Source organism: Leuciscus leuciscus, assembly GCF_965113295.1.
Source record: "Leuciscus leuciscus genome assembly, chromosome: 13".
Taxonomy (NCBI): Eukaryota; Metazoa; Chordata; class Actinopteri; order Cypriniformes; family Leuciscidae; genus Leuciscus; species Leuciscus leuciscus.
The window spans coordinates 4,690,866-4,707,294 of NC_138737.1; the positions used below are offsets into that span (position 1 = coordinate 4,690,866).

The window sequence follows — 16,429 nt, forward strand, 5'->3', positions numbered from 1 at the left end:
GGCCTAAGACACGAAACGAGCGGTTTGTGTGAGAAAACGAACAGTTTTTATATCGTTTTTATCTCGTATACGCAGCCATGTCCGAGTGATCTGATCTGACGTGTGCGCAGACTGGTGCATAGATAGCCTACACACTAAATGTCGCCTTGTCTACGGCAGTTCATTGGAACGAATGTCTTTAAGGCGACATCTAGTATATCTATGCACCAGTCTGCGTACACGTCAGATCAGATCACTTCGACATGGCTGCGTATACGAGATAAAAACGATATAAACACTGTTCGTTTTCTCACACAAACCGCTCGTTTCGTGTCTTAGGCCATCAATGTGTAGGCTACTTACGATGGGGAATTGTTTAATTTTGACGACGGGGAATTGTTTTAATTTGGACTCTGTGCTTGTGTTTTGAGATAATGACCATAGACCTGCATTATATGACTGACAGACAAGAACTCAAAATTGAAACTAGGCCTACTGCGGAAAAAAAGACACCTACATCTTGGATGCCCTTGAGGTAAGCTAAAACATACCAAAAATTAATTTCAAAGTGAACTATCCCTTTAAAAGTGACTTTCTCATTAGCTACTAACTTAAACATGAAGTAGGCCTACTTAACTAAAAATTTACATCTTGCTCTTATCTTAATTTTCTCAGACACATAGGACCTATTTGCTTAAAACACATTTTTTATGTAATTTTTAATGCAGATTGGGGAACATTTTAAACACTCACACAATGTAGAAGGTTGTTGTTCCCCAATCTGCACAGCTGCACACTTATGTATTATGTGTAGGCCTACTGTACAAAACGGGGGAGTTTTATAATATTATAATATATATCATATTTTATAACAATGTTTTGTAATCATTTAATGTTTTTAATTCGGCCTCTTTGTTTCAAACTGTGATATAATATGTATAATTATGTATGTAAATTAATACTGAATAGTGATGGGCGCTTTCGAAACGCTGCTTCATGAAGCTTCGAAACCTTTACGAATCTTTTGTTCAGAATCAGTGGTTGGGAGTGTCGGTACACGATCCGTTCCACCTACACGATCCGTTCTACGCATGCGTATAATGGGATTTTAGCTAAATTGCGATTATGCTTTTTACCTCATGTAAACACAATACTTAATAATGTGATAAGCTCATAATCGCATCAACTATAATCGTATTAAAACAGGTGGCGTACGCCGTTTTTAACCATGTAAACACTTGAATCGCACTAACTGAAGTGCGCGTGTGTTTTTGTCACGCACCTTAAGCGTGTATTCATTTTAAACTTGACATTAGGAAGTTTTCCCTGAACTCTGTCAACACGACTCACTGTCAGCAGTCTACCTTCATCCAGAAACAGCTCAAATAACCTGACAGCAGTGTATAAAACTGTTACAGGCACCGACATAATATTTCTGTCTTCATCACGGCACAGAATAACAAAATACGTCCATAATAACCCGTTTGTTATTAAACGTACGTAATTACGCGCATGCGTAGAACGGATCGTGTAGGTGGAACGGATCGTGTACCGACAGGTAGCGCGTATCAAACTGCCAGAGTCACGTGATTTCAGTAAACGAGGCTTCGTTACGTCATAACTGTTTCGAAATTTCAATTGTTCACCGCTGGAGGGCGATGATCTCAGAGTTCCCGTCAGTTTAACAAAGTAGACTCTTTATCAGTAACAGTAACACCAACCAAAAAAAGACAAATATGAGACTGTTTGTTTGTTTTTTCATAATGGTGTTTGTTTTTTCATAATGTTTATTTTTTATTTTTTTATATAACTTTCTTGATTTGGTATGATGAATTTTGGTAACAACATACAATCGATACAAACTATTTGTCATGTATATTTTTAATTTAGGTGTGATTTCTATGGTTTGTAACGTTACGTCCAAGGACGTATTTATTTATTTATTTATTATTATTATTTTCTTCTGAACTTCTTTGGTTTGCTTCTTTTCTTTCTTTTTTTTCTTTCTTTTTTTTACATTTTAATTGTCCTGCTATGTAACCTAGCTGCAAACTAGCTTCCAATGACATTTAAATACTTTTTATATGCCAGTGTCAGAATCAGTGTTTCTGACTCTTCAGACTTACTCGTGCAGCTCCATTAAGACTGAATAAATCATGGAGAACAAAGAAACATTCAGCAATAGAGATTTGTCTACAGGATGCAGGTACGTCAAAGTCTTCCTAAGATCTTTATGTTACATAAAATATGTTGTATTTCACATAACAGAGCAGTTCTGGGTGGTTGTAATGGTTGCTAAGGTGATATGAGTGGTTTTCTCTTATTCTAGTGCTGAGATATAGTGAGGATCTAGACAGATTAATGTATTAACAAGTGTTTATTTGATCACTTTTACTTCTTTAATTTATGTTGTAATCTACTATTTTAATCTTTCAGTTGTGGCTCTCAACTGATGAAAAGCTCATTCAAATCAAATCTAATGAAGAAGTGTCTGTATGAAGGAACAGCAAATCAGGGAAACCCAACACTCCTGAATGAGATCTACACAGAGCTCTATATCACAGAGAGTGAGAGTGGAGGGATCAATAATGAGCATGAGGTGAGACAGATTGAGACACAATCCAGGAGAGCAGCAACAGAGGATACACCAATCAAATGCAATGACATCTTTAGACGTTTACCTGGACAAGACAAACCCATCAGAACTGTGCTGACAAAGGGAGTCGCTGGCATTGGAAAAACGGTCTCTGTGCAGAAGTTCATCCTGGACTGGGCTGAAGGGAAAGAGAATCAGGATGTCCAGCTCATATTTCCACTTTCTTTCAGAGAGCTCAACTTGATGAAGGACAAATCACTCAGTCTTTCAGATCTTCTTCATGTCTTTTTCCCTGAAATCAAGGAAATGAAACCATTCAGTGGAGAATATGAAGTGTTGTTCATCTTTGATGGTCTGGATGAGTGTCGTCTGCCTCTTAACTTTAAGAGCAATGTGAAACTGTGTAATATATCTGAATCAGCCTCAGTGGACATGCTGCTGACGAACCTCATTGCGGGGAATCTGCTTCCCTCTGCTCTCATCTGGATCACCTCCAGACCAGCAGCAGCGGATCTCGTCCCCTCTGAGTGTGTCCATCGAGTGACAGAGGTACGAGGCTTCAATGAGCCACAGAAGGAGGAATACTTCAGGAAGAGAATCAGTGATCAGAGTCTGGCCAATACAATCATCGCACACCTGAAGTCATCAAGGAACCTCCACATAATGTGCAACCTCCCAGTGTTCTGCTGGATCTCAGCCACTGTTCTAGAAAAGATGTTGAGTGAAGCAGAGAGAGGAGAGGTTCCCAAGACTCTCACTCAAATGTACACACACTTCCTGATCATTCAGACCAACATCAAAGATAAAAAGGACTATGAGAAGAAAGTGAAAAATAAAGACATGATTGTCAAACTGGGGAAACTTGCTTTTCAGCAGCTTGTGAAAGGCAACCTGATCTTCTATGAGGAAGACCTGAGAGAGTGTGGCATTGAGGTGACAGAAGCATCATTGTACTCAGGATTGTGCACTCAGATCTTCAGAGAGGAGTTGGGCTTGTATCAGGGTAAAGTCTTCTGCTTTGTACATCTGAGCATTCAGGAACATCTAGCAGCTCTTTATGTGCACATCTCCTTTATAAATGACATCAATGTGTTTGACCAAACCAAACAAAAAAATGTAAACGCAAAGAAACATGTGTCATTATCTGAGCTGCATCAGAGAGCTGTGGATGAGGCTTTGCAGAGTGAGAATGGACATCTAGACCTTTTCCTGCATTTCCTTCTGGGTCTCTCATTTGAGTCCAATCAGACTCTCTTACGAGAACTACTGACACAGACAGGAAGCTGCTCCTACAACAAAGAGGAAACAGTTCAGTACATCATACAGAAGACCAGGGAGAAACACTCCCCAGAGAGATCCATCAATCTGTTCCACTGTCTAAATGAACTGGGTGATGATTCACTGATGCAGGAGGTCCAACATTATCTGAGATCAAGAAAAATAAAACAAACCAAACTCTCCTCTTCACAGTGGTCAGCTCTGGTTTATGTGTTGCTTACATCAGAGCAGAATATGGATGTTTTTGATTTAAAACAATTTATTGGAGCACAAAATAAAGCAGATAAAGTTATTCAGAATCTGCTGCCTGTGGTTAAAGAATCCAGATCAGTTCAGTAAGTCACACTGACAACAAACACTACACTGTTAAAACATGAGCACATTTATGATTTTAACATGTGCTTTCTAACCAAAGCAACAAAAAATGAAAATGTTCAGAAAATCCCGTTATTGAGATGTTTTGAGACATTCTTACTAAAGCAGCTGAGGAGGTTTTTTTATGTGTGTCTGTGTGGGAGCTGGATGATTGTAGAGGTCAGTGTGTAAGACATGATTGAATGTGATGGGGATCAAAACCGGCAGCAATTTTTTAGCAGTGTCTTTTTCTATATATTGATGCTGTATGCATTAGGATGGACTGATGGACTGTTTGTCTTCTAATGATGTTAATGTGTTTTACTCTGAGTAAATTTGATTTAGTAGTTTTCACATTTTCTTTAACTGCAGCTGGTGTCAGATCATCATTCATGTTCTTTAATCTCTACAGTCTGATTGATTGTGGTGTCACAGATGAAGGTTGTGCTGCTCTGGCTTCAGCTCTGAGATCAAACCCCTCACACCTGAGAGAACTGAATCTGTCATTGAATAAACTACGTGACTCAGGAGTGAAACTACTCTCTGCTGGAATGAGTGGTCAGCACTGTAAACTGGAATCACTGTGGTAAGTTTGTATAAATCTGTATCATCCCCCATTTTCCTCTAATGGTTAATACTGAACAAAATGGTAACAAAAACTAAACAAAAGTGTTCCAAGTCTCTAACAATTTTGCAATATTTATAAGTATAAAGTTGATTGTGTGATGTGAAGATGTGACAACTGCTTTCATTTCATACAGATGTGTTGAGGATTTTGGGGTACTCGCATAAAAAAATTGAACATCGAAATTAACCCCCTCAGGCACCCATGTAGTAACACGGTTGCCCCTTAGGCTGGACCTGTTATTTGTGTCATAGATTAAGTCTCTTTCTGATTGTGCAGTTCATGCTAATCTAAGCTGTACATAATAAACAGAGACTGAAGTGTGTGTGTATGAGTGAGCTGGTAATTTTTAAGCGGATGTTCACTTTTATTGTATTGGGATAGAAATATATGTATTATGTATAGCGTAATCCTTATATATATTTTGGAGTATGTATTATGTATGTATCATGTATAGTTTATTTATTTGATATTTTTAGCAGTGTTGGGAAAGTTCACTTTCTACATGAACTAGTTCAAAATTCAGTTCACAAATTTTAAAATGAACTAGTTCAGTTCATAGTTCATACTAAAAATTTTTAACTAAGTTCACAGTTCCAAAAATGAACTAGTTCATAGTTCTTTTTTTCCATGTTGCTGCGAGATATTATTTTTCAAAAAGATTGCCACAGCCTATATAGAACCACAGACAATTATTTTATCAGTTTTAACACTGAAGCTTTGCGTCAGATTTTTCCCATCCTCACCGACCTTGTCATAAAACTCGTTTAAATGATCATACAACGCCTCCTTGCTGCTTTTTGTTTTGATTTGAGTCGTTCATGAACAATCCATTCAGTACGGTACTGTACTGTACAATACAGTACGTTCAGTTCACTTTCACCCAAAATATGAACGAGTTCATGAACTATCGTTCAATGAACGCGTTCAGGCACAACACTGATTTTTAGGGTGACAATTTTACCACCAGTCCAGGGACTGCAGATATAAAATAGCCTTCTGGCTAATTCTGGCACATTGTACATTTATGTATCATTGATGTATATTGTCCCTGTCAAATAAACCTGAAATAAATAATTAAATGTAGAGTGTCATTGCTCTCTACAGGTTGAGTTATTGTGGTGTCACAGATGAAGGTTGTGCTGCTCTGGCTTCAGCTCTGAGATCAAACCCCTCACATCTGAAAAAACTGGATCTGACTCGAAATTATCTCAGAGACACAGGAGTGAATCTACTCGTTGCTGGACTGAATGATCCTCACTGTAAACTGGAGATACTGAGGTAAATCATTTATTTGAGATTCACACACACAGGCTATTGCTCTGACATAACAGCACATTTTTATCAGTTATTTTGTCTATGGGTCATCATATTTCTAACAGATTTCTGCTCATTCTAAATCAGATACAAATAAAGTACCACAGTAGTAGGATTACATTTATTTGAATGCATTAGTGAGAGTGACTGCGTGTGTGAATAAATCCTACCTGTCTATGTAGCGTCTCTCTACTAAAATTTGGGTTTTAGTTACTTGTTATGACCCTCCTATGACTCGTACCCATCTAGGGCTTTTTAAGAGGGGAACACGTAACCATCTCAGACACACATCAACATATAACACTGAGTGAGGTGAGAAAACACGAGAGACCACTGAATAAAGTGAATGAGTTTAATAAATATATAATGAATAAATATATACCATAACAAAAACCCAACCACAAAGGGAAAAAAAAGGGTGAAACGGATTGTGCCAAACAAACGAAAGTAATATAAGCAAAAAGGTTATCTAACACATTTAACTTCTAATACTAAGATAAAAGAAAAGATCAAAGGAAAAGTCTTCAACGTCCGGGACGTCGTAACTAAACTACACTAACTAATAAACATAAATACAGCGGGTGGCACAAATCCCTAACTAGTGTTTTTATACAGACAAATTTAACTACGTGTGTACAATGTATGTAACGTGACAATCTTACCTATCCTCTTCTCCTTTGTAGACCGCAATGCTCACAAATGAGAAGGTTTTGGACACAGCCAAAACAAGGAATGATAAACATACATGTGAACAACGTAACGAAAATAAAACACACAAACAGTTTCTCCAACAAAAATATCTTAAGCATAAAGCTCTCTCAATCTCCAACCTCTCTTAAGATAAAGGTTCTCTAAAAGGTTTTCAATCGCAAAGCAAAACTAAGACAAAGATCGTATCGCAAAGGTTCATAACACAGGTACTCATTACAAAGGTTCTCTCAATACAAAGTTCTCTAGTCACACTGGCAGCAGCATGGTCTTTAAGTATCCGCTTCACCAGGTGTCACTCATCATGCTGATGCAGATCCCGCCTCCCAAGGCGCGGCCACTCATCTCGTTAGTCTTGACTGACAAGCAAGATAGCCAATCAGCAACAACCTAAGAAAGCGAAAGTAAGAGAAACAGGACGGAAAAACATAATACACCACACACACACACACACACACACACACACAATACTATAAACGTCCTTACGGACGTAACACACTATAAAATAGAAAGAAATATATGTTTCGTTTCAGTTTTTAAGCTATTTTATTGATAAATCACAGGACAGTGTTGACATGAGTTTCTGCACTCCTGAGAAGAATGGGATCAGTAAAAGGGTGGACTCAAAAAAGTGTTGGTCAAGTCAAAAACTAAACCCACTGCTCTTACTCCCCACACCACTACTCCAGTTATTAAATGTGTTAATTTAGTAGTTTTGCCAGGATCAACCAGATCATTGGGGGCAGGGTTAGTGTAAATAGCCTCTGCGAACAAGGAGGGCTATTTGCACTTAGTGCAAATAGACACTCTGGGAAAGGCACCAAGTGTAAAAAGGAGAGCCAAATCCCTGTTACAAAAAAAAATGCCTCACACACACAACACAGGTGAGACAAGGATCTTATTTAATGAACATAACTTCCTATACTTTTTATAAGGCAGATGTTGACCCTGGACCACGATCCAAAGTGGACAACGGCGGTACTTTATTCTGATAAATGCATAGCTACATGCCATATAAAATAATTTATGGACATGAAACATTGATGTGATTGTAAATAATCTTATTCAATGCTAAGTAATATGAGATAAAACTAGCGCAGCTATGTAGGAAATCTGTCATCTGGGACAACAGTCAATATAATAAAAAATAAACAAATAATAACATGTATAATGTTTTCTGATTCATATGTGTTTGTAATGTGGGGTGAGCTCAGAAACAAGGAGAGCCAGATCCAAATGCAGAATAACATTTAATGATACAAAGAAGAAGTGGGCCTGGAAACCAAGGTGGAGCAGGAAAGATTCTTTAAAAAAAATTATGATATTGAAATGAAGCCACTCAAGCACAATGTAGAAGCGGGTTTACACCTTAGACTGGACCTGTTAATCGTGATGTGGATTAAAGGGTTAGTTCATCCAAAGATGAAAATTATCTCATAATTTACTCACCCTCAAACCATCCTAGGGGTGTATTACTTTCTTCTTTCAGCCAAACACAATCAGGGTTATATAAAAAAATATCCTGGCTCTTTCCAGCTTTATAATTGGTGTGAATGGTACCTTAGATTTTGAAGCCCAAAAAGCGCATCCATCCATCATAAAAGTAATCCATGACTCCAGGGGGTAAAGGCCTTCTGAAGTGAAGCAATGTGTTTTTGTAAGAAAAAATATACATATTTATAACTTTATAAATTATAATCACTGACTTCCGTTAACGGCCTTATGCGAGTCTATACAGAAGAGTGACCTCTGACCCGACACATGACATACTGATGAACACGGAAGTGCAGAGGATAGAGCAAAACAAAACACGGGTCATGAATTGGAAGTCTAAAATGGCCATTTTTAAAGAGAAATGTCAGAGCTTGAGTTTGTTGCCACGCCCTATTTGTTTGAACTGCGAGAGGCGTCTGCTCTCACCTAAGCTTACGCTACTCCTACATCATGTGTCGGGAGAGGTCACTCTTCCGCCTAGACTCACATATGGAAGTCAGTGATTATAGATTATAAAGTTATAAAACTTGGATATTTTTCTTACAAAAACGCATCACTTCAGAAGGCCTTTATTAACACCCTGGAGCCGTATGGATTCATTTTATGATGGATTGATGCGCTTTTTTGGGATGGATTGATTTTTTTTTTACCATTCACACCAATTATAAAGCTTGAAAGGGCCAGGATATTTTTGTAAATATTTTTTAATGTAAGAAAGTCATATACACATAGGATGGCTTAAGGGTGAGTCAATTATGGGATAATTTTCATTTTTTGGGTGAACTAACCCTTTAAGTCTCTCTTTCTGATTGTGAAATTCCTGCTTATCTGAGCTGTATATCCTGAACTGAGAGACCGAAGAGTGTCATTGTTCTCTACAGGTTGAAGAATTGTTGTGTCACAGATGAAGGTTGTGCTGCTCTGACTTCAGCTCTGAGATCAAACCCCTCACACCTGAGAGAACTGGACCTGTCTGGAAATAAACTAGGAGATTCCGGAATGAAGCTAATCTCTGCTCTACTGAAGGATCCTCACTGTAAACTGGAAATACTGTGGTAAGATTGTATAAATGTGTCAACATCCATCTCCATTTTCCTCATATTTTGAATATTGAACAAAATTAAAACAGAAACTATTGAAGAGGATGTTGTTCTATTATTCAATAGGTTTTTCCCTAAAGTGACAATTTTTGTACTCAATAATAAAAAGTTGATTGTGTGATGTGAAGATGTGACATTCACTTTCATTGGTGGTGTTTAAGGAGATTCCCCCTTCCATGTGTGTAAAGCGCTTTGAGTACCCAGAAAAGTGCTATATAAATGTAACAAATTATTATTATTATTATCATATCATACAGATAAAGTTCTCACATTATGATATTAAACTAAAGCTTCTCAAGCACCACGTAGAATCGGTTCTGCACCTTAGACTGGACCTGTTAATCGTGTCGTGGATTAAGTCTCTCTTTCTGATTGTAAAGTATCTGTTTATCTGAGCTGTATATCCTGAAATGAGAGACTGAAAAGTGTCATTGTTCTCTACAGGTTGAGTGATTGTGGTGTCACAGATGAAGGTTGTGCTGCTCTGGCTTCAGCTCTGAGATCAAACCCCTCACACCTGAGAGAACTGGATCTGTCTGGAAACAAACTACGAGACACAGGAGTAAATCTACTCTCTGATATAAAGGATGATAGACATTATGAACTGAAGATGCTTCTGTAAGTTGTAATGATTATAATGTTTATATTTGAATTTGTTGCTATTGATTGTTATTAAGCAGTTTAATAATGAAGACCATGTTTGAGTTGCAACCCACTAGTGCATTAATTATTAATATGCAAAGGAAACAATGTATCTTAAAGGTCCCATGACATGAAATTTCCACTTTCTGGGGTTTTTTAACATTAAAATGAGTTCCCCTAGCCTGTATATGGTCCCCAAGTTTCAAAAAAATTTAATCGGTGTAAATCGAGCTTTTGCTATTTTTCTCTGCCTTTGAGCTCAACCGGGCTGATCTTGAATCTCCTCCTTATGACGTCATAAGGAGAAATGTTACCTCCCCTTTCTCTGCTTTGCCCGCCCAGAGAATATTTCTCGCCCATGAGAAAATGAGCTAGGAAGTAGAACGCGCGCGCGATTTTAGTTTGTCCACGAGAGATATCATGGCTTTTGAGCGAGCGAAGCATAATAATTGCTTAATAATTGGATGTACAAATGAACATCGAATGGTCAATACAGAGCTGGGCTTGCTGAACGTCGGACAAGTAACGTTAAGTCAACAAATTATATATAAGTGTGTTGCTTTACTGTTTATGGTTACCTAGCTTCTTACACGTAGAATGTGGCTGTCACATTAGCTATGCAGCTATGCAGTTACTTGCGCTAATGTAAAGGTAGACAGCATCAAGTTACACATACTGTATTGCGAGTGTTGTACATTTCTTTGTTATTTGGATAACCGTTTTCCTGTTGGTTATATGGCGCGCGCGATATCCGCATTTCAAGATCGCAGAGCTTGATGTAATTGTAATAAGATAAATTACAGACGTGACAGATCTCTCATGAAAAGGCAACAGTAGGTTAGCGTTAGCTACATGATGATAACTGTAAACCATCCGAATAAAGTACCGTATCCAGACATAATATTTTAAACTAACCATTAGGAAACGTCCTGCTGGAGCCGCTGAGTTGCAACTTCTTCATCCGTTGCTTCTCCATCTGGATCAGATTCTGGGTCAAACTGAAATGCTTGAACGACTGTGTGTCTTCGTGCCATTGCAATATCCAACATAAACAAACATGCATGGTACCGTTGCGCAAGATGTTCAAGGCCACACCCACCCTCCACCTTGCGCCGCCTTTCTCCTCCTCATTAGTATTTAAAGCTACAGACACCGAAACGGCCCGTCTGAAGGAAGCTCATTCTGGGACTGGCTTGTAGTGGCTATAATTCTGCACCGAGGCTGAATTTTTGGAAAGAGATTTCAGATACAGTACTAAGGACCACTAAGGACTATATTAAAGCCTACAAAAAGTAGCATGTCATGGGACCTTTAATGTTTAATTTTAATTTCAAAACAAGTATATAATCATTCCCAATCTTTTATTCTATCAAAATTATGTATTTCAAGAGTATTCTGCATTTGTCATTTTTAATAGAAGATAAAGGTAAATATGTGACACAAAAAGTATTTTTATGGATAAGAGTCAAAGGTCAAATGTTGAATATTTAAAAGGGCTTTTACAGATCCATCTACCGTTGACGCCATGTATCGCAGGGTTAATTTCATATTCACGTTATTCATATGTGTTGAATTTATTTTTGAGTGTACAATAATAATAGTAATGTCGCAAACAATTTACTGTGTTTTACTTCCAGGTTTTAGCTGTTAGTCTGACCTTCTCTGGACCAGCTGATGGTGAATAAAGAGTCACTACAGACACATTACATTCAACAGAATCAACAGGCACAAACCCATAGCAATCATCACACACGGATGTGTTTGTGTAACTTTCCATAATCATCCAATCCTTGATCCAAAGTCAAGCAAAGAATCCTTTTGCTTCTTGTGACATTTATACTGGTTCCCCATTTTACTTTATGATAGCTTATAGCAGTGCTCGGGAACCTATGGCTTGCGAGCCACACCTGGCTCTTTGACAAAAATCATGTGGCTCTTCAGGTCTCTCACCCTTTACCAACAAATCGATAAAAAATTTGACACTTCACTAGCGATGTGCAGAGACTGCAGAAAAAGCAGCCAATTTCAATTCCTTTGTTGTACAGCCTATCGAAGTTAATAAAAAGTTTAGAATAATAATATATTTCAAATTGTGCCATCCAAAGTGCGTTCAGCGCTGTTCGAGATTGTCACGACAACAATCAACTGCAAACCACTTACATTCTATGGTTCCCTAGAGCTCCTGCACTCATATTCAAGCAGCTACGTAGCTTCCCAGACAGCAACATAGTGTTGGCCCAGATCCGGCCTACATCTGGTACACGTGGGCCAGATCTGGGCCGAAACTATGTTGCTGTCTGGGTTACATTTACATTTAATCATTTAGCAGATGCTTTTATCCAAAGCAACTTACAAATGAGGAGATCAATAGAAGCAATTAAAATAACAATAGGACAACAATATGCAAATGCTGTGCCACTTCTCAGTTTAGTCTACCGCAGTATAAACGAGTAAGTATATAATTTACTATATATTATATTATTAATATTATGGACTGGACTATGGACCTAATAAAGTTAGCATTTATGAAATAGTACTGACAAAAACAACAACATGTTTTTATAATACTATAATATTTTAGATAAATATCATATTATCATATTTTAGTTTAAATATTGAAACTTTTGGAAAAATGCATGAACCAAAAATGAAAAAATGGCTAAAAGAACTGAACTGAGCTCGACGATGATTGATTTAATAATTATGATCTTTATAAACGGAATCAACACTGAACTGACTTATTTTAGACTTTTATTTTATTTTATTTTTTTATCACAGTAAAGCTGCTTTAAAACAATAAATATTGTATAAAGTGCTATATAAATAAAGGTGACATGACACTGAGTTGACACAACCGCTGAAACACGATGGTTAAAACCTGTGTATTTATTTTTAATTAACCCTGATAAGATAAAAATACACATAATTTCCTGCCTGTCATTTCTCAATGTCTGTAATCTGATCCAATATGGAAGTGCTGCTTTAGTTTTCTGTCTCTAGTGCCAGAAGCTTCAGTATGTTTTTAATGAGATGAGATAAACATTCATATGAATAAGAAACTCATCATAGACACTTTCCATGATAGTTATGCAACTAGACTGTCACAGATTACAAGATACAGATTAAAAGATATGTTAAGAACATCTGAATCTCCAGTTAAGTTACACTTTAAAACACTTGTTAATATTTGATCAGAGGGGTGGGTTGTTGACTTTGTGCTCTGTAATTAAACGTTATGCTTTGTTTTGGTCAGTCAGGCTTATGATGGGCAGTAAAATGTACCTTTTTATACTGTGGTGAAGGTAGACAGGGTCTGAAATTTTTCATCTTGTACGTCCGGCAGAGAAGCCTAGTCTTTTTCTAGTCTATTTTTACGTATATAATTGCTGCCATAATAATGGCCCATTTAAAATGTTTAATTGCTTTTCTTCTTTCTTCAATTAAATTACTGCACGATCTTGGTGTTTGTCAAAATCAGTAGACCTATAGGTAATTCGGCCAGGGCTTTTTACGCAGGTGGTGGGTGAAAAACACTGGCATTCTGGATTTGGACAGCAATAAAATCACTGACTAGCTCCAGTAAATGTTGAAAATACCTTATGATCAAATGAGAAACAATTACTGTCCGAATAGGGCTATATTCAGCAAACAGATGCTTTGTAAAATGTGTAATAGGAATCCACAATATATTGGTTATCATATCTGTATCTGCCTATGTGTTAATCAAGCCGAAGATGGAAGCAGATACTGTATCATGGCTTTTTTAACCTGAATCATAAATTAATTTGATCATAAAAGTACTAAAAAGTTATATTTTCTACTAAATGTATGTAAGGGATAATGTACAGTAAACCAGCATGATACACAGCTAATTACAAAATAAATAAATGGAAAAGGTTTGTTTTTTGAAGATTGTTTGTTTTTCTTATTTGAAAATTGTGCAATATCCAATACAATACTGATCATAAATACAAGATGAAAGAATGGTTTTGGCAGACATCACAATCCCAGGTGATCTCACCGGTCTAAACTGGGCAGGTTTTGGTTGTCTGTCCTTCACACGAACCCCCACACCTCATCTCCTTCACTCTCCAGTATCATGGCCACTCCACCATGCCAAGCACAGTCAGTGCAGTCGCCCCAAAAAACGAAATTCAGCCTGTAGTCCTGAGATACAGTACATAAGACAATGATAAATACCACAATACTGTATGATTAACATATTTATGTACAAAAGTTTTGTACAATGAATTCCAAGGTACTTCAAAGAGTATCATGTGGATCATGATTCTTTTTTGTTTGTGATTACAACACATTATAAATTTAAATGACAATATATATATATATATATACAGTATGTGTATATATATATATATATATATATATATATATATATATATATATATATATATATTAAGTTACAATGAAATTTGATCAATTAAAAAAACTGATTTAAATAAATAAATAATATATTTAACAGTACAGTGCGATTATGGGTAGAAACTGTAATAATTCATGCATCCCTTTCCTCCAATAACCACTTCTCTTCTCTTGATATCAGTTATACTGACTGTCTCTGCTCCACTTTAAAATCCTTTTCTTGACTATATCTGTCCTCTATATATATAGAGGCATTGGCAGCAGAAACTGATACATATATATATATATATATATATCAGTTTCTGCTGCCAATGCCTCTTACTACCAGAACAAAATAGCAAAACCTCAGAAACCTGCAACTATTCACAACATTTTCCTCTCTACTCTAGCAACATCCACCTTCTCCCACTCCGTCTCTGACTGGTGATGATCTTGCAACCTATTTCACTGATAAAGTGGCAACCATCAGGAACCAGTTCTCTACACAATTCTCTGCTCTAGTCCACCGTTTCAAACTGATTCAGCATGACATGACATAGTCATACCACTGAATATTCAACAATATTATTGATCTGACGGCACTGATAGGATGAGAACTGAACTGAGGTGCACGATGACACTGTTTTCTGAAGAACGACTTTATAGATTAAATGAACTAATTTATGATCTTTATAACGGAACTGAATCAACACTGAACTGACTTATTTTATACTATTTTCTTTTTTTCCTGTCATCACTGTAAAGCTGCTTTGAAACAATCTATATTGTAAAAAGTGCTATATAAATAAAGGTGACTTGACACTGAGTTGTTAGAAACAGGCTACGTTCTAGTGACATCCTTACGCGATGACGTAAAAGAACCGCTGAAAAAAAAAAATATATATATATATATATATGTATATATAATTGTTTTATTTTTTTTATTTTTTTTTACTGGTTCATTGAAACTAACCGTCCGAAAGAATTTGGCCCTTTCCTAAATGGCACTCTTCATTATGCACTTATGGTCTTGTACAACAGCTGCCGCATGCAGTAGCACCTCACTGCAGTACACGAGATCCAGGGGGCAGAGTCGGATCCAGATCTAAGGGGTGGAGATTGGTAGGTTTAGAGGTGGGTTTAGGGATCAGGGGGTGGAGATGGGTAGGTTTTGGTATATGTAAGATGGGAGGAGTTGGATCTGGATCCAACTCCTCCCCCTGGATTTCGTGTTCTGCAGTGAGGACCATCTCGCCACATGCGTGTGTCCATTAAGTCCAACCCATTTTGTGTCAGTCGATGTGTCTCTTTTGCACGCGATGCATGCGCACTTTTGCCAAGCCCGCACTGAAGCGCGCTCCGCACATAGGCTCCGCAGCAGACTTCTATGGGGTTAGAATTGTTGCATTATTCCAAATAAATAGATTAAGATTCATAAATAAATTTAAAGAGATTCACAAAAATTTATCAAATTCACAAATAAATAGATTAAGATCCACAAATAAATGTAAAGAGTTTCACAAAAATTGAATTCACAAATAAATAAAATGAGATTTGCAAATAAAAAATATTTACAAATGTTTTATTATTTTACAAACACAACTCTGCCTGACATTTATTTGTGAACCGCTTTCTGTGCATTTGTAAATCGCTGCACACATTTGTAAAACCCCTCACACATCTGTGGATTTTGAAACACTTCTAGCGTCGATGAACAAATAAATCCACAAATAAGTGGACTCCACCCACCGTTTACCTAAGCCAATCAGATAACGGCCACATTGAGCTGACCAATCGTAGCACGTTCTCGCTACAACCAATCACGTTTGGCTTTACACTCGGGGCGATCTTGCTCTGAAGTAACTTTGCTCATTCATACTAGTCATTTTCTTTTACTGTCTATGGTCATTCCATTTAGGATGGATAGTTTGGACATTAGGATGCTGGGCATGCGTTTGTGTTAGATAGATAATTAAC

At 37.1% G+C, this 16,429-nt stretch overlaps 1 protein-coding gene across 4 annotated transcripts; it reads left to right on the forward strand.

Moving 5' to 3' along the window:
* The first annotated feature begins 185 nt into the window (after window positions 1-185).
* On the forward strand, window positions 186-14,003 carry LOC309512324 (NLR family CARD domain-containing protein 3-like). Of its 4 annotated transcripts, none has more exons than XM_082187856.1 (8): window positions 186-514; window positions 2,071-2,185; window positions 2,416-4,188; window positions 4,620-4,793; window positions 5,940-6,113; window positions 9,233-9,406; window positions 9,896-10,069; window positions 11,731-14,003. In XM_082187856.1, the coding sequence occupies exons 2-8, from the start codon at window positions 2,136-2,138 to the stop codon at window positions 11,735-11,737; spliced, it is 2,526 nt and encodes an 841-aa protein (XP_082043982.1). In that variant the 5' UTR covers window positions 186-514; window positions 2,071-2,135; the 3' UTR covers window positions 11,738-14,003. The 4 variants fall into 4 exon arrangements, with proteins under 4 accessions (XP_082043982.1, XP_082043983.1, XP_082043985.1 ...); XM_082187857.1 differs by having other exon boundaries at window positions 2,100-2,185; XM_082187859.1 differs by lacking the exons at window positions 186-514; window positions 9,233-9,406 and having other exon boundaries at window positions 1,543-2,185.
* The last annotated feature ends 2,426 nt before the right edge of the window (window positions 14,004-16,429 follow it).

Coding starts and splice junctions, on each gene's coding strand:
- LOC309512324 (XM_082187856.1), top strand. CDS start 2,136: ATGGAGAACAAAGAAACATTCAGCAATAGAGATTTGTCTACAGGATGC. Junction 2,186..2,415: donor GATTTGTCTACAGGATGCAG/GTACGTCAAAGT, acceptor TTAATCTTTCAG/TTGTGGCTCTCAACTGATGA. Junction 4,794..5,939: donor TGTAAACTGGAATCACTGTG/GTAAGTTTGTAT, acceptor TGCTCTCTACAG/GTTGAGTTATTGTGGTGTCA.